At 43.7% G+C, this 19,000-nt stretch overlaps 1 protein-coding gene across 1 annotated transcript in view; it reads left to right on the top strand.

Annotated features, from left to right (window-relative positions):
• Nucleotides 1-15,642, top strand: part of LOC107118545 (metabotropic glutamate receptor 4) — a gene marked incomplete at its 3' end in the record, with an annotated part of 113,080 nt that extends 97,438 nt beyond the window's left edge. The window contains exon 6 of the mRNA XM_015420906.1: nt 15,396-15,642. Within this exon, the coding sequence (XP_015276392.1) occupies nt 15,396-15,642 (247 nt within the window). The remainder of the gene's footprint in view (nt 1-15,395) is intronic.
• Nucleotides 15,643-19,000: the final 3,358 nt, after the last annotated feature.

The following is a 19,000-nucleotide window of genomic DNA, read 5'->3' as shown; positions in this document are numbered from 1 at the left end:
TGTAGGGAAGCGCTGGTATTTGGGTGAAACTCTATGTTTTTGTTGCCTTCAAAACATAGAGTTTGCCCAAATACCAGAGCATCACTGCACAACGTCCCTGATGCGATGATGTCATCTGGGTGACATCATCACATCAGGGATGTCACGTGGTGTCATCCCTGTTTAGGGGTAGGGTTTTCCCCGCCAGCCAGCTGGTCCACAGCAGAGAGAAGCCCCTGAAACTAGGGGATCCCCCGCCCAGACCTGGGGGCTAGCAAGTCTACCTTTCTAGCTGGAGGGGTGTCCATATGCATGTGACTTGACCATCTCCCTGCATCCAGCAAAGCCTGCCATTTGCATTTCTAAAAGGTTTGGTGGGTGAGGCTGGCATGCAATTGACATTCCCTCCTACCTGAACTCTGCCACGACTAAGTGAAACTTTAAAAAATGCAAGATGAAGGTTTTGCTCAGTCCAAACCTCAAAAGAAAAATGCATTTCTCAGCACATTCACACCATTTAGCTCCTGCTGCTCCATGACAAGGACCAGAGCAGTGGGGGTGGGAGGCTGCACAGTGGGTAGTCTGCTAAATCTAGCCTTTGCTGCAGATCTGTAGCTACAGTGGGGCATTTCGGGGCCCTGCTCCACCAATACCCATGCCAGAAACCTTATCTTTGAACATGACCTAGGTGGTACTGGGCTAGCAGAAAGAGGGATTGTTGGAGATGTACTGAAAGTGTCCTTCTAAGCTTTCTTCCCCTGTGGAAGGGAACTCAAGAGGCATTTAAATGCCTTCTGAAGACAATTAAATGCCCGAGTGTTTTTTCCCTAGGAACTGATGCGCTCGCTGCCCTGTCCTTTGAAAGGAAAGGCTAGAAACAGGCTCAAAGTCATCCCCTTTAAACAAAGGCATCCAGATTAATTTAATTAACTGTGATTTAACCGCCCCTTAAAAATTGAAATGCCTCCTGTACAGAAAAATCCTAGCTATGGGCCTACTGTGCTAAGGCCCCTTATCAGGCCTGGGTGGGAAGCCACACAGACCCCCATAGAAGTTCCAACCTCCTGTGAGAAAACAAGTCCTACTGGAGGTTGGAATAGGGTTGCAAACATCCAGCTGGGACCTGGAGATCAGATCCCCTGAAGAAAATGACAGCTGTAGAGGATGGGCTCTGTGGTAGGAATAGGGGGGGAAACCTAGGGTTTTTTGGGGGGATTCATATTTTAGGAAGGACATAAATTCTAGTATTCAGAGGTATTCAGATCCCCAGATACCTTTTCAAGAATTGGGTTTGGGTTTTTCTGAGTTTCTGGAATTATTTGGGTTTCATTATTCCTTATGGGAGACTTTTCCAGGGGGGATAAAGTGGCTGTTTTTCAACCAAATGACACCAAAATTGCAGAGGAGCTAGTCAAGGCTGTAGCTAGTGCAGTGCAAATCTTCCTTGTTATTTTAACTTTTCTTCTGCTGCTGCTGTGCCGCACTGGCCGAAACATGGTTTCCATGGTCAGATAAGCCAGCAGTGGCTGCAACATAGCCTCAGCAAAGCAGCTCCTTCTCAGAGCTCCTTAGTTCCAGGGCTGTAGCTAGCAAGTTGCTTCCTGTTCTTTTCTGCTGTGTCATGGTACTCTGCTGCCCCTCCTTGGATAAGCAGGCATTCTTTTTTTCCCCCCCTGCTCCTCCTCCATCCAGTGCCCCCCCCCCATGCATCCAATGCCTTCAAACTGAAAATCATCTAGCTACAGGGCTGGACCTAAGGCTGTCCACTAAATATTCCCCCCAAGTTTCAAGTGAATTGGACCAAGGGATCCAATTCTACAGGCCCTTGAAGAAGGTGCCCCCAGCTATCCTACTTGCAGGTGTTCAGACTGGGAGAAACGAAATCTGGAAAAAGCCCTGACCACACAAAGGATGAAGGGAAGAACTACGAGACAGCCCGATCCTCACCTCTGCCAAGCACTCTGCCTGAGAGGTGGGTGAGATCTGGGTGAGATCTGCGCTGTCTGAAAGCTACTGTACCTGACCCAGGTGAGACTCACATTGGCCAGGAGCTGTCAATGTGAGAAAGGCTGGATTAGACTTGTGCTATCCACAAGTCCCCATCCCTGAGCCAGGCAAGACTTATACCATCTGAAAACCGCTGTCCCTTGGCCCAGCAAGAGTGGCACCAGCCATGAGCCACCTTCCCATTGCCAGATAAGCTTGTTAAAGGGGAAATAATCAGGCCTGGGCCTCTTAAAATACTGACCCTGCATATTTATGAATATTTCCAGAAATATACCTGACATAGATACCAGTATTCCTGAGAATCCTGAATACCCAAATATAGCCAGAAATACTGGTATGGTATTTTGGGGATATATATTCAGACTGGATATATCTGAGAACACTTCTCTACTTTATGGCACCTGCTTCTCACTGTGCTTTCTCCCCTCCCCACCCTCTCCCCTCCACAGGTACAGCCCCCAAATCTCCTGGAATCTCTCAAGCCAGAGTCAAAACACTAGGCTGGAGCCATTAAAGTTCACTTTTTGTGGCCCTATTCTGCCCTCAATCTCTCTTAGTCTGTATGATTCACTATAGGATACACAGGTCATAGAACATCTACCTCCATAGCCACTGTAGGGCTTCCATTTCTCCTATATTCTGTGGTATAGTTTAGAGTCTGTCCTACAGATTTCCTACGGGGGAACTGATCTCTGTAATCTGAAAATTATTTGTAATTCTGGGAGAACTCCGGGCCCCACCTTGGAACTGGTAGCTTTAGGTAAGATCAGGGGACTTGACTGTCTTTTCCGTCAAAGATTATTACAGAATTACCCTAATGTCTGAAAATTATTTGTAATTCTGGGAGAACTTCAGGCCTCACCTTGGAACTGGTAACTTTAGGTAAGATCAGGGGACTTGACTGTCTTTTCCATCAAAGTTTATTACAGAATTACCCTAACAAAGGCAACATAAAACCAAGCAACTCCCAGAACAAGATATGTTCAGGCTTGTCCCATGGAACAGTAAGGATCTATTAGTGGCCCTTTAGTAATGTGTCATGCAGATGCAAACTTTATAGAGGATTATATTTTCATCTAGGCAATATAAAACAGAGTATTGCTAACTCTAGATAATGACACCCATGTACTATAAGCAGATGCCTTGCAGAAGACTGTTGACGGAGTAAATAGCTCCAAATGGCTCGAAGGAAAGCCAAGATTCCTTCACCACCCAAGCAAACCCAAGCTTTTTACTTCATCTGAACAGGAGAGGAGGGAATTCTGTTCTGCAGCCCCACACTGCCTAATATTTTGTTCCAGATAGCATCAGTTTCTGACAGCCATGCAGAAGAAGGAAAATCTGATTTCCTCATAACATAGAGGGAAGAACCACAAAAGCACTATCTGTGGGAAATGATTTAAATCTTCCAGAACAATTAAGTAACCACAGCAAATTTATTGCAAAGTAAAATTGTTGTCTAGATAGATCTTTAGTGAAAAGGTGTGACTAGGGTTGCCTTGGCAAATGCTAGGAGATATTACAAATGGTGTGCGGGGAGGGTGGAGGCTGTAATATGACTTCTGAATGATGCTCTAGGAATTTCCCCTAATCTCTCTGGTAAAGACCATAGACATAAAGGCAAATTCCTAAACTATCACTATGGAGGTTATTTTTCTCTTGCTCCTCAGTTTCTCAAGGGTAAGGGATTGGAGCCAAGGGTGCGCTGGTTTACTTACCAAGGGTGGACAAATGGTAAGCCTAGGTGCAATAAGGGAGAAGTGTTGTGTTCAAGCAGATTCTCAGCTGGAGTATATTGACCATTTAGGACAGTTGGGTTACCTTGGCATATGAGGTCTGCATTGAGAGGTGGCTTTGGAAAGAATACCTCCATTCCCTGTTGCCCATATCTCTGGCAACAGGACTTCCAACAAACCAGCTTTCCCCAGTGATGCTTGCAATTGTTTCTACATTTTCCTGTCAAATCATAACTGACAGCCTGATTGGAGCCTGGCAGGGGTAGATAATGCTACAATCATCTCAATATGAATCCCCCTTTTTATGCAATTCAATTAGCAATCTGTCCCCCCCCCTGTGGAAAGGTTGAGATGGTGTGGGGGGTGCATTGCCTGTCTTGTAGAGATGCAGTAAAACTGGTAAGAGTTTTTCAGTGTCAAGAAATCTTTTAACTCTGACAGGGATATTCAGCACATGAATACATTTCCCTCTCCTTTGACATCTTAGTTGAATCAGCTAGGGTGTACCTATGAACTTCTTTAGTGTTTAGGTTTCATTTCAAAATTTTATTCATTTTCATTTCAATTTTTTCATCCATTCAGTTTTGTTTTCATTTTCACTGGTTTCAATGCACAGAACATTTCTGGCTATAAACGCTTTGTTTTTCATCAATTTTAGATGACATTTTCAAGGATTGTACCACTCACCGAAGGGATCTTTCTTGCCAAATTTTAGAACAAGAGAACAGCAGGGTCTAGTTATATAGGCAATCAAAAAGAACATTTCCAGCTGTGGTCTTTGTTTTCCATTCAATCTGGATTTAATTCTATGGGATTGTACCCCTCACACAAAGGTTGATCCCTGCCAGATTTTCAAAAGAAGGAAGAAACGGTCCTTTTTTCATGGGATATTAAAATTCCCACTTGGCAGAACAAGTACAGTGAGGCCAGCATATGACCTAGTAGGTTCATCATCATTGACTGAATCATCCTACATGTATACATATATGCATGTATTCTCCTGCAAAGAATGTGTAGGCTAAAATAATCTAGTAGGTTCATCATCATTGACTGAATCATCCTTCATGTATACATGCATGTATTCTCCTGCAGAGAATGTGTAGGCTAAAAGAATCTAGTCTACCACTGTATGGGGTTTTCCACAGCAGGGTTTTGCTCCAGTTTGTCTTCGTCACTGCATTGGTTTTCCCCCTTCCATACACATAGTACTGTTTTTTGGTCCTTGCTTTTCCTCCACCATGAGTTTTCTCTGCATTTTTTTTCAGACCATTTTTGCAGAGTCTGAAAACATGGCAAAAACTTGGGGGGAGGGATTGGGAGAGCAATGAGTAGCAAACAATATGGAGGGCGGAAAACAATGTAGTTAAGTGACCACGCTGGAGCAAAACCCCAGCATTGAAAAGCCCTACGTGTCAATACTTGCAGTCTGAAACTCAAACTAGATGTTACCTCTTACTTGGGTTGGGACACAGGACTAGAGTTGTCAGACCCCCCCAGTGGAGGTGAGGTTCCCCTGCCACCAGGGCCCACCACCCTGTTGTTAATCAGTTGGCCGGTGGGGAGGGGCTTACCTGGGAAAAAGAGCAGGCCCAGTTGACATTGCAGTCCCATATCTATGTCACTTCTCATGTGATATTGGGGCGACACTGTGGTATTTGGGCAAAAATTCTATGGCAGAAGCCAATTTTACCATAGAGTTTTGCCCAATATCAGAGCATCTCCCCAATGTCCCTGCATGATGACAAGAAGTGATGTAGATATGCATCGTTGGCTGGGGTTGTTAGACCTGACAACTCTAACAGAGACCCATCCTACCTTGCTGCCACACAGAAGAACAGGGCATCTTACCTTAACAGTTCTCCGTTCCTCATTCAGCTCTGGAGTGCTGGGATGGGGGAGAGGGGCTTTTGGTTTCCCTTTTGTGCCATTTTTCCAGAGGAAATGGCCATGAGGGCACTGTTTGCCCTTTCTCTGGCTCTGTATGACTTTGAGCAAAAGAAAGGGGCAAACAGGGATTCCCAGGGCTATTTCCACTGGCAAAAATGGTGTGTGTGTGTGGGAGCCTGAAGCCTCTCCTCTCCCCTCTCAGCTCTCCAGAGCTAAACAGGGCAAGGGAGCTCTGTTAAGGTAAGATACCCTATTCTTCTGTGTGACAGCAAGTCAGATATATCTTGACCCATGTAAGATGTCATGTCTAGTTTGAGCCTAAATTAGGAGGAAATAAAATGATATTCCATTTGCTCCCAGGTTATCTGCCACCTTCTTACCACCTCACTGATCTTTATGTGCAGATGAAGCCTAAACCTAAAGTTGATAGAGAGAATGTTATTCTCAAAGTTCTTCCTATCCAGTTTCCTGCAGGGCTCTTAGTAAAGGTGTAGATATTTTATTAGCCAGAAGCACTGCAGATTGGGTTTTAGAGCTAACTGCCTCTAACTTATAACTACCTTCAATTGTTGACTTTTCATGCAACAGTACAAACACACTAGTGCTGGAGGGTGACCTTCATAACTCGAGTATTTCAGACCTCAAAACACTATTTTTTGTGACATTGTGCTAGCACAGCATGGTGGTGGTTGCATCAAATTCCATAGCCCTGTTCACTGCAGTGGGGAAATTTTTGCATCAGGTCTACTAACTGGAGCTATCCTGGCTGCAACTCAATGTTCCTTAATAGAAAAGATGTGTATGCTCATATCCAGAAATCAGTCATTAATGAAGATAACTAGGGTTGCCAGCTCCAGGGTGAGAAATACCTAAAGATTTTGGGGGTGGAGCCTGAGGAGGGCAGGAATCAAGGAGGGGAGGGACCGCAATGGGACATAATGCCACATAGAGTCCACTTTCCCAAGCATCCATTTTCTCCAGGTGAACTGACCTCTGTCACCTGGGGATCTGTTGTAATAGTGGGAGATCTCCAGTCACCTCCTGGAGGTTGGTAACCCTAGGAGATAACAGACTCTCTATTAGTTGAGTTCTTAGTCTGCAGGACTCCCAAACTGTCTGCAAAGATGTCTTTTCAAATGGATATCTTTGATCACAAGCATGCAGGTTCGTTCTGGATTATGTCTAATCTTTTCATGGGGTACATTAGGCCAAAGCCACCCGGTAAGCTTCATAGCTAAAGAAGAATTTGAAGTCAACTGATTTCCTTGATCCAAATACTATCCATATTGACACACACTGGTATATATGTAGGCATTTATGGTGTAAGTGTAACATACAAGTGGGGATTTGGGATAATTCATAAATCGTTCTTATTTGTTTCATCTTCTTCAGTGTTTATTGCCCCTTTAACTCCCCCTTTGTATATATCTTCACCACCCCCACACACACATATCCATCCAGTCCCAGCCACAACCACCCTCTACCATTGCTCTTCCCACCTAAGTGTTTAGGTGTTATCATACCAGCCCAGGAGGAGGGGCTGCTGCCCTCTCTCCAGCATCCACACCCCTTTTCATGTTCTAGCGGTTTTACCTCTCCCTCCATATATCTCTGCATGAGGTCCAGGCCTGCTACTCTTTGTGCCACAAATCATGCAACTGCCTAGAACTCTTTCAGCATTCATGGCCATTAATCTGACAAAGACCCACATTTCCTCTTTTTCTTTGGAGACAGAGCTTGCTAACATTTGATGACTGCTACAGCGGACAAATAGGAAAAAGACAAACCCCCCTCAAGTCAAACATGTACCTGCTCAACACAACTAGCAGAATACTGTGTAACTCAAGTTATAGGCATTGACCTGTTTGTTTGGTTATATAACCTAATGTAACAGTTCCCTTTCTAACTAAGTAATATTCTAGGATGAGCTGGGGCAAAAAAAAAAGACAGGGCTCCTGATACCTTTGAATAAAAGCTTGAAATGCAGGGGCGAGGAAAACTTCCTTGTTCTGCACAACAAGAAAAGAAACAGGAGTCCCACTCTCCTTTGCATGCAGTGAAAGCACAATAGGAATATGATTCAGATTCACAGTCTTCCACTTGTAAGCTTAGGTGACTCCCCCAAGGCTAGAGGATTTATGGTTTCTGAGTCAGCTTACCATCCCCAAATCCCGCTGCTTTTCAGAGTGGCAGAATACATTTAAATCAACAGGAGAAAAATGAAGCGCACCATGTATTCTGGACTACTAAATACAAAGGGCCAATTCATAGAAAATGTTGTGATGTGATTATGTGCTCAACCATGCAGTCAAACTGATTGTGTGACACCAGCAATAACAACACTAGCAATCATGCAGGGCCCACTTGCTAATCTGAACAACACTGCTTGTGACCTGTTTGGAGATGTAAATTCTCCACTGAAACTGTGGAGGAAAAAAACAACAGGTGGGGGGTAAGGGTCAGAAAAAATATTGGTCAGTATATGCAAACCTAACCGTTCTTATCAAATGTAATTTGAATGACATAAAGTGTGCATCATGAATAATTTTGTTAGCAAATAAAATTGTACTGTTCGGAATATTTATACATTTTAAAAGCATAAATGCCCTAATTTTGTTCAACACAATTGCAAACATACCCAGTGCTAGAATGAGATAGGTACAAACTTCTGCACCATTTTTCATATGTCTCAGTTTTTGCCATTTGGGAAGTAGGGGGGGAAATGTTGAAAATCAAAACCATACATTTTGTAATAAACAACTGTTTTATTATTTGGATTTAGAAACAGTTTTCATGCAGTCACAGCATTAAGGATTATTAAGAGAGATTGGGATAAATTTAACAGCACTGAATGTGAACAAACTGAAACTAAACCATGAGAAGCCAGAGGTAATGCAGTTCAAGACCCTAGTGCCACGTGATGGAGTGAGCTCCCATCTCTGGCTCCAGCTCCTGCCAACCTAGCAGTTTGAAAGCAAGACATTGCATGTAGATAAATAGGTACCGCTTTGGTGGGAAGGTGTTCCATGCACCTCGGCATTTAGTCATGCCGGCCACATGACCACGGAGAAGTCTTCGGACAGTGCTGGTTCTTTGGCTTGGAAACATAGATGAGCACCACCCCCTAGAGTTGGATTTGACTGGCTTTCAAGCAAGGGAAACCTTAATGCTAGTTTGGAAGGAGGAGATCTTGAAAGACATTGGTATCCTCGCTTTTGATGGCGTTCAACTGACAGGCTTGCCAAGTCCCCCCGGGGGGCGGGGGTACCCCTGCCCCAGAGGCCTGTCACCCGCCGCCAACAGATCAGGCCCTGGGGGAAACCCCACCCCCTAAGCACATGATGTGCCCGGTGTCAGCACATCACCCGGAAGGGACGCAGCCGTGCCGGGGGCGGGGCCACAGTCATCCGAGGGAAAACTCTATGTTTTTCCCTCGGATGACTGCAGCCTCGCCCCTGGTGCGCCCAACGCGGCTGCGTCACTTCCGGGTGACGTGGTCACAGCGCGCGTGCGCTATGCACACGCACACTCCCAGACCACAGCTGGAGTCCCCCGCTGTACATACAGCGGGGACTTGGCAACCCCATCAACTGACCTTTGTAGATCCAGTTAAAAGTGTTAAGGTCATATTGGATTCAGCTTTATTACTGGAGAAGCAAGTAAATGCAGATGCAAAAAAAGCTTTCTACCAACTCCGCCTAGGCCGTAAGATGACCCCTTACCTTGCTATGGCTGACCTGGCCACCTGGATCCCCGCCGTGGTAACATCAAGACTAAACTACTCCAATACACTGTACTTTGGTCTCCCCTCAAAATCATCTTGGAAACTCCAACTGGTCCAGAATACCGTGGCTTGGCTGTTAACTGGAGCTAGATGGAGCATGGATATTACTCCCACTCTGCAGATGTTCCATTGGCTGCCCATCTGTTACCTGGCTCAGTTTAAAATATTGGCTATCACATACAAAGCCCTTCATGGCTTTGGCCCCTTTTATTTGTGGGACTGCCTCTCTCCCTCTGTTGCACCATGGCAACTTTGCTCAAGTCAGCAGAGGCTTCTGCAGGTGCCAACATGCAAATGGGCAAAATCAGCAACAGCCCATACACGTGCCTTCTCCACCATTGTGTCTCCTGCCTTGTGGAACACTTTGCCCAAGGAGGTCAGGAAAGCTCCTACTCTCCTGGTTTTCCACAAACTATGCAGAACTGAACTATTCTGTGCAGGTAATACAGTTGCACTGTACAAAATGGTTTTACAAACTTACTTAGATAAATGATTAGGGACTGTAGTCTATAGTGCTGTGTATAGCTTATTGTAAGTAGGATCCTATTCATGTAATTTCTGTACTGCTTAATGTGTCATGTGAATACTTTAGTTCTTTCTGGGGTTCCAGACTTCTAAAATCCTAAAGCACTGGTTATTGAATGTCCCGTTTTGTTGATTGTACTGAGTCGCTATGTGTAATCTGCCCTGAGTCTCTGTGAGAAAGGCAGACTATAAATAAATACATACATACAATTTTAAAATTGAGCACTTCGGTGTTGTATTAGCATCATACACACCAGATGTGGTATTAATTGGGGATAAAATTAGACACTCACATCGGTTTAAACAGTCCTTGAAAATACATTGTGTAGGTCTGCAGAATATGCAGGAATTATAAGTATTTAATTATGTAGATTGTCTTGCGTAACAATATCTTTAGATTGCAGAGTTCTTAGAAAGCAGAGTATAAAAACCTTCCCTTATAAAGCATTTCACTCATTCCCCAAAAGAATATATTCCATAGCAGTTATTTTTCAATGTTTCCCAAATCTACATTTTTTTTTTGTTGGAAAAATGGAAAAGAAAATTCTTAAGGGAAAAACAGGACACCCCCCCCCACACACACACACACCAATTAGTATGCTTTTCCTCCCAGGCCTTTAAGACTGGTTTCTCTCACCATCCTCCTTAGCGTGTATCTCATTGCTGCTGCTTAATCATGAAATCTTTGGGCACAGAGGTATTGAATAAATGCTCTATATTCTGAGGTTCAAGACAATTGATCAGTACGGACATATCTCCATTGCAAATTCTCCCTGGAATCCTTTCAGTGTTCTGTATTCTTTGCTAGGTTCACCTTGATAACACTAAAGATCTCCAGCAGTCCTGTATTGGCAGATAATGATAAAAATACTATCATATTTTCCCACCTGAGAATAATGCACAGACTATAGCAAGGACCTCAAATTTCATCATATTGAGCTACTCAAAGTGTGTGTGGGGGAGTAATTCTTCTTTAGAGCCCCCACTGTGGATGTTTTGGTGTTTTTCTTCAGCTTTGTTCTAATTTTTGATATTTACAGTTTCTGGTCTGTACCACAGTCAGCTCCTGGTCTTGTTTTAGCAGAGAGAGCAGAGCTTCTCCATCTACTGCTTCCAATTTGATTTTGGTATTGGCCATCCAGTGATGTCTACCTATACAATCATCTGTATGGTTCCCTAAAACATGTTCACAATGAACAATTTGTCATTGCTCTCCTGCTTCAGTTAGTGCTCCTCACCCAGATTTTCTGACGATATTTGATTCTGCTTTGTTTCCTACTTTTGATCCAGAAACCTATGGTTATCAGCACATCTTTTTAGGTGTGTGATTAATTTCTTCTTGGACACTTACATAAAAGCTTTCAATTCCTTTCTTGTCAGCATCTGTAGTTGGGGCGTAAACTTGGATTATGGTTATGGTTATGTAGATAGGCTTTCCATGAAGTCTGATTGATATTATTTCATCAGACTTTGCATTATAGCCCCTGAATGCTTGTGCTACATACATGTGTATGTATACACACACACACACACACACACACATATATATGTTTTTGATTGTGAAGCCTGTAATATAGGAAAGCTCCCCTCCCTCACTTCACACACACCCAAATATACATTGCTACTTCTTTGCCTAACACATACACACACACACGTGTGTGTGTGTGTGTGTGTGTATTGCAGAATCACCTCTGGTGCCTTGCAGATAGGGTTGTGAATTCCAGGTTTTGAAATTCCCAGGCATTTGATGGCAGAGCTTGGGGAGGGTAGAGTTTGGTGGGGGGGGAGCAGGTCAGCAAGGATAGGATTCTATAGATTCAAACCTCAAAAGCTGCCATTTCTTCTGGAGGAACTGATCTTTGTAGTGCAGAGGTCAGTTGTAATTGTGGGAGAACTCCAGCCATCACCTGGATGTTGACAGCCTTACCTGCAGGGGATGACTGCAGTTGGTTCTCACACACTATGGGAAGAGGTGGCTTCCGCAGAGTGAAACTAATTCACTCTTTGGTTAATGATGGGGGGAAATGTGTATACCAATTCTATGGTGAGCTTCTGTGCCCTTATTATCAAGATGTAAGATGGATCTCATTTTCTAGAAAAGAAAAATAACATAGAATAACCATAGATCTTGCATGTGTTTACTGAGTTAAAAAGAGGGAGGGGGCAGCCAATGAACAAATTAGGAGGTTGGTTTGTAATTTGGGGTGTTGAAGGATTATCCTGCCCTGCCACGTCACTTTGATTAGGCAAAATGAAGAGAGTTTCCCATTCTGGTACTATCTGATTCACACATCCCCCTACTTGCAAGATGCCTGCCAGGCCCTTTCCATAGAAAAATGGATTATTCTACAGTCAGATTAATGGGCTTTCATTCTGCAAAACATCTGTCACCGTTAGTCCTGGACAGTGAGCGTGAAATTAGTTTTGACTGCAGAAAGGCTACGTTGGTGTGTAATATGTGACTAACATTATAACGGCTCAGGAAGTGAGCTGGTGAATGAGAATTACCTGTTGAAAGGAGAACAGGCTTCTTCTGCACACCTACTGGGCAAGGAGGGATGAAGTGCAGAAACTGGAGGAGGGGTTGAAATACACATCCAGGCACTGCCTATCCACTTCTGTGACTGCAACAGATCTCACCATTTTATTTGTGGCCAGCGCTGCTAGAATGAAGACAATGAGCTGGGTGGAGTGAGGGTAAAATAAAATACATGATAGAGTTGTATTTCCATAGACATATGGAAGGAATAAGCAGAGATGCAATGCAGCCTGCAGGGGACAGAGTGATTATGTATATATTTGGAAACCTCCCCTTTTGTTCATGTCATGCTAACATATCAACTTGACATGCCTTTAAAGATCACATGGAATGTCATGAAAAATACCCACTTATCACAGTGCATGACAGCAATGCTAAACAGGTTTACTCAGGATCTTGTTCTGGTCTATTTAATGGGACTCACTCCCAGAAATGTCTTTTTAGGATTGCACTGTGTCACGCCCCCACAGTACATTCAAGAATAATGAGCATTCTTTATAACTATGCAGTGGGCTGCAACATTTAACTAGTCGATTAAGCAGCTAATACTTTCACTGGTTATTTGGTAGGGAGCAGTTCAAATTAGCATGTCTGCAAACTGAGAATATTCGTCTTGTTTTAAGGTGGGGGGGTTTGGTTCTGGTGTGTTACTGTAATGAGGCATGGGATGAAAACCAAGGCATTTACATTGGCCTTTCCTTCTAACAATGAAAGGTAATGTTTGCTTATTAAATTGTAAGTTGTCTCGTATTTCCTTACATATTTCAGTAAGACACCTGTATTGAGGTTTGGTAATATGCAAGAGTGTTTACATTTGAAGTAAAGTAGACAACTTAAAAAGCAGATGACTAAGCAATTCGTGAAGTTTCCTTTCATCAGCTGACAGCCGTACTATTTAGGGTCCAGGAACTATAACAATTCACAGCTGGAGAACTCAGTGTTCATTTAATCCGAAGATTTGCTGTCTGAAGTATGGGACTCCCTTCTTCTTGTGACTTGCAATTTGTTGAAAGCTGTGGCCTTTGTATTTCAATTGGCGATTGGTGATGGTATTTAAGGCTGGTTAAGAATTAATGTACTTTATCTATTTGTATCAAAATGGCTTTTTAACTATTAAATGTCTTTAAAATCATATCCCCTTTGGAATGGAATGGGCTGAAGTAATATATTCTGGCTTGGGTCTACCAGACTGGATGGAAGGATTTTAGCTTGTAAAGGGTGACTTTCCATCTTCCCCCCTTCTGCTGCTGTTCAACATTACACACACAATTGCTTTGGCGGAGAGCACAATCCAAGCCACTCTGTTTTATAATGTACTAGGAATAAGGCCCATTGTGGAAATAAATATAGCAAGCTCTAGAAACAGGCTCTGGGCAGGTGCCCCAGCCTTGAGCACTCAGTGTCAATTTGCTGTGGCGACCTCAGCAGGGTATAGTGACACCGAGTCCACCATTTTCTTCAGAGGAACTGATCTCTGCTACCTGAAGTACAGTTGTAATTTTGAGTGATCTCCAGTCCTCACCTGGAGATTGGCAACAATGGTTCCCCAGGAGGGAATGGCTAATTTGGTGGGTGGAGTCTACGGCATTGTACCTGTCTGAGGTCCCACCCCTCATCACACCCCACCCTCTCCAGGCTCCACCCCTCAAATCTCCAGGAATTTCCCAACCTGGAGTTGGCAACCCTATCTCCTTCCCAGCCAACTATCAACCTACCTTGATCTGCCCCTCTGACTTCAGCTTTCCATCTCCTCCCCCCTCCCTCCTGGGGAGCAGTTGTAATTCTGAGTGATCTCCAGCCCCCAGCCGGAGATTGGCAACAATGGTTCCCCAGGAGGGACTGGTTGGTTTGGAGGGTGGAGTCTATGGCATTGTACCTGTCTGAGGTCCCACTCCTCCTGGAACCTCACTCTATCCAGACTCCATCCCTCAAATCTCCAGGAATTTCCCACCGGGAGTTGGCAACCCTATCTCCTTTCCAACCAATCATCAACCTACCTTTATTTTCTCATCACTCTTCAGCTTTCCTCCACCACCACCACCTGCAGCCTCTACCATGTTCTGAAGCCCTGACTGCTACGTCACATTGGCTGTCATACAGGGGCCATCTCAGCAGGATAAAAGGATACGGAGTCCACCGTTTTCTCCAGGGGAACTGATCTCTGCCATCTGGAAAGCAGTTGTAATTCTGAGTGATTTTCAGCCCTCACCTGGAGATTGGCAACAATGGTTTCTCCCAACAGGCACTAAGGGGAAATGTATTTTACCTCAGAACATATTTTACATCAGAACAGCAACAGCAAACTGTTTAGAATGTTAGAGGTAAAGGCCAATGAGGCTGCATATGCAAATGACCTCTGTGTTCCAAGGCAAATGCCAATCAGGCCACATATGCAAATGACCTCTGTGTTCTGATTGGCTATGGGGGGGGGAGGAACACCAAACTGTTTAGAATGTTGGAGGCAGGACTCAGGCAACGCAGCCAGTGGATAGGGAGACCCTCTGAATGACAGATCAGGGAGTCAACTGATTTGGGAGCATGTTGGAATGTTCAGGGGAGTCCATGATCAAAACAGAATTATATATAAGGAGAGATGGTGAAAAGTACCAAGCAGAGTTACAACAGTCACCTATCCTGTCGTCGCTGTATCATATTTCTGAGTTTTCAGCAAGTGGGTGAAGGGGGCTTTGAGAGTGAACAGTAATGTAATTATATAAAACTAGCCAGCCCTGGGATGTACATTTCCAGTTGTATTTATTCTATTAATTCATTCTTCCATTCAGATTCATTGATCTATGAACTCAGCCATGTTTTCACCTCATCTCAGGCTCTGGAACTATGCTTCATTGCTCAAAAAATTTACACAGAGAACAAAAAAAAGTTGCCATGGTTTAAGGAGCTGATTTTGGAGCTGAGCCTCTTTCCTTGTGTTTTTCAGATGTACATTCAGACCACAACGTTGACCATTTCAGTGAGCCTAAGCGCCTCTGTCTCCTTGGGCATGCTCTATATGCCCAAGGTCTACATCATCCTCTTCCACCCAGAGCAAAATGTGCCCAAACGGAAGCGCAGCCTCAAGGCAGTTGTGACAGCAGCCACTATGTCCAACAAATTCACTCAGAAAGGAGGCTTCCGCCCCAATGGAGAGGCCAAATCGGAACTCTGTGAAAATCTTGAAACACAAGGTAACTTTCTGAACCACTTATGCCTGTGATTCTCTTTCCCTTTTAAAATATTCCATATAAGGCAGACCGCATTCATGATGCAGCTTTATAGCCCTCTGAACGGTAATATTTGACAGCTGAGATGGAGTAACTCTTCAGCAAGTTATTGAAGCAGTTGTAGAAGAAACCCTTAGGAGACCACAACAACCACACTAGTTCCCATTTGTTTGTTCTTCCTAAAAGGGCTTATTTTTCCTTTAAGCTGTGGAGATACTTACAAAATCCTCATTTCCCACATTTAGGCTTTCTGTATTACTAGAAATACTATATATATGAAGGCAGCATTCTTAGTGTCTGAATCTTCTGTTGCTGAATTTGCAGAATATGATTACTGAAGTAAAGTGAAGTAGAAAAATGGTCAAAGTAATAATAATTTTTTTTAATCCCCATGAACCATTCTTTTTGAAAGTGTTTGTTTTTCTGTTACCCAACAAGATGCAATGCAGCAATAAACAAAAATAGAAACAATTGTATGCCAACAATATTTTATCTTTACTCACTGTAATCTTGTCAGAAGAAAAAATATATATGTCAAGGGAAAAGGTTAATAAATTATTTTTAAAATATTCTAAAATGTACAAAATGTACAAAATTTAGTTTGGGATACAAAAGGGCTTGAGGATATTTTTAGAAACTCTCTCAGATGCCTTTTGGAATTGGGCACAATTTTGTTGCACTTAGTGTTTAGAGAGTTGAAAGAGATGAGCAAGTCACCATCCCCTAAGCACATCAGAACATTATCTTGACAAGTCTTCCTTCCCATTGGGCCCTCTCTGCCACCTCCTGTGTCTACTATACAATCCAGACCATGGTGTGTCCACAGCATCACCGTATGAGATGTGGGAGAGCCATGACTGAGTCTCCAGGTGTCTTTAGTTTTCTTTGAAAGGGCCATACACTGGGGTACCAGAGGGCGAAAATCGCCTTCTTTCATGTTGCTATTCACAGCTTAAGGTGGGGGAGATTCCTCTCATGGAAGCAACATGGGATGAAAGGATCCCCCCCCCCCAATTGCATGGTCTCAGTCTTTATCTCCTTGTGGCTGCTTTTAAAGAAAATGAAAGATGTCTGGAGACCAGTGTTCCCTCTAAAGTAAGTTAATGTGAACTAGCTCACAGTTTTTTAGCCTCCGGCTCACACATTTTGTCTTAGCTCAGGAAGGATGGCTCCAGAGCAAATAAATTTATGCAGTAATGCCAGCAGCTCACAAAGTAGAATTTTTGCGCACAAGTCTCCACAGCTTTGAGGGAGCATTGCTGGAAACCCAACCATATACCTCCAGCATCTCACCTAATTGTGCCCTCAGAAAAACATTTAAAGGGCAAAATGATTGCTATGATTCATGCTATGACGCAAGATGCGTGTTATAGGAAAAAGCAATAACTTGCCAAACTGTTTATCACCAGGCACTTCAAAGTACAGTAAAAATCTTCCTGTAGGCTTTTAATTTTCAGTTAAATAGTTATTGTGTTTTCTGGCATTTACTTCATAGGTGTCCCACTGTTTCCCAGACTTGCATTCTATACTTTGGATTTCTACTTGTCACTGTCCACCTCCACGTGCACTCCTGGCAATGTGGAATCGCTTCAGCATGATCCCATAATGCAAGAACAAGAGTGCTGGTTCCACTGAAAGATAAACATAACTGATCCTGTCCACAAAGTTGCACCTATGCAGTGTGGGGGTGCTCCTGTGCCGTTGCAGTCAATGGGGTGGTATCTTCCTCAAAATCCATAGTCCCAGGCAAAGCAAATGTCATGGAATACTTTCCTCAAAAGCAGATATTTGTAAGTGTCACATCCCCCCAAAGTATGAAAAACTTGTTTGATACTGGAGAAATAGTGGTGTGCAGCATGTCTGCATTTTTTCCTCATTTTTAATTTGTTTCCCCATTGTTGGGAAGAGTGCTTTTATCTTGCCTGTCTTCTTTGGCAATCATCACAGTATAGTTTGTTTCCTTTATGGCATTTTAATGACCTCATGAAAGCAGAAAGGGGACATCCCACCCACTGGTTTTCTCAGCTTCTTAGTTATGTGCCCAGTGTGAATCATAAGTGCAATGTCAATGGTGTACATGGAAGAACATTTGCACTACTAGAATGCACCACCAATTATGGCTGACTCTACCTATGACATCATACTGCTTTTTGGGTGGGTGGGGGGCTGCTGCTGGGAGCAGAGCTGACCCTGTGCTGCACATAAATAAGGTAGAGATTGATGGTTAAGGGGCAAGCATTACTCTAGTATTCCTGTCTCTATGCTTGTACCCGCACGTTGCACCTAAACCCTGCCTCAAGATTCCGGTGTGTCACCAACTTAAACAATCACCCTACACCCGTAGAAGGAATAGGGCTCAGTTTCAGGAAGATACACTAATAAAGCTATTTTGCATTTGTATAGTGCTTTCAATGGTGCATGCATTGTTTTAGTAATCCTTACAACACCCCTGTAAGGTAGATCAGTATTATGGGAGGTGCTTAAGCTGAGAGGTAGTGGCTTAATTGAGGCTGCCTAGTGGATTCATGGCTGATAGGAGATGTGAACAGAGGACTTTGATGGTTTCCTTTCAAGCATAGTTTCTTAATTACTTTGCCACATAAGTGAGTCACCTATAACCCCGACAGTTTAGAAAGCATGGGAGGGGGATGTAGACCAGCCAATAAGTTTTTGGCTTCCTAATAGGGCTGCCAGGTCCCCTCTGGCTACTGGAGAGGGGTGGAGGGTAAGATTGCCAGACCCAGGCCAGGAAATCCCTGGAGACTTGGGGTGGACCCTGGGGAGGACAGGGAGCTCAGTGAGGGTACAATGCCACAGAGTCCACCCTCCAAAGCAGCCATTTTCTCCAGGGGGACTGATCTCTGTAGTCTGGAGATCAGTTGTAATTCCAGGGGATCCCCAGGTCCCCCCTGGAGGCTGGCATCCCTACTTTCTAAGGGATTTATGGAAAAGGGGCTGATATTTTAAAAGAACCAAACATTAGGATCTGGCCCCTTTACATAGTAGTGTGAAGAAACTGTTATTTGCCACGTTTTCTTGCTTGTGACATGGTTGATGTGGAAGGAGAGCACTGCCCATGAGATGCATGAGATGACGGGGATGATGTTGTCTCCAGTTTATACAACCTATGTTCAGCATATATATGTAGCATGTGCTACCAAACCTAGAACAAATGCAAGGGGAATGGGGCATGTTTTTCCATAGAAATCTGTTTCCATGGCAATGCTCCCTGTTTCCCCTTGGGATGGGAACCCTTGCAAAATCCAATCGTGCTTAGAAGAATAGCAAATCCAGCAAGACTGGATGTTTTGAAGCACCAATT

The sequence above is a fragment of the Gekko japonicus genome, unplaced genomic scaffold (assembly GCF_001447785.1).
Source record: "Gekko japonicus isolate JY-2015 unplaced genomic scaffold, Gekko_japonicus_V1.1 scaffold2616, whole genome shotgun sequence".
NCBI lineage: Eukaryota > Metazoa > Chordata > Lepidosauria > Squamata > Gekkonidae > Gekko > Gekko japonicus.
Note: the sequence above shows the minus strand (reverse complement) of the source record. Positions and strands in the feature narration are given on the sequence as shown.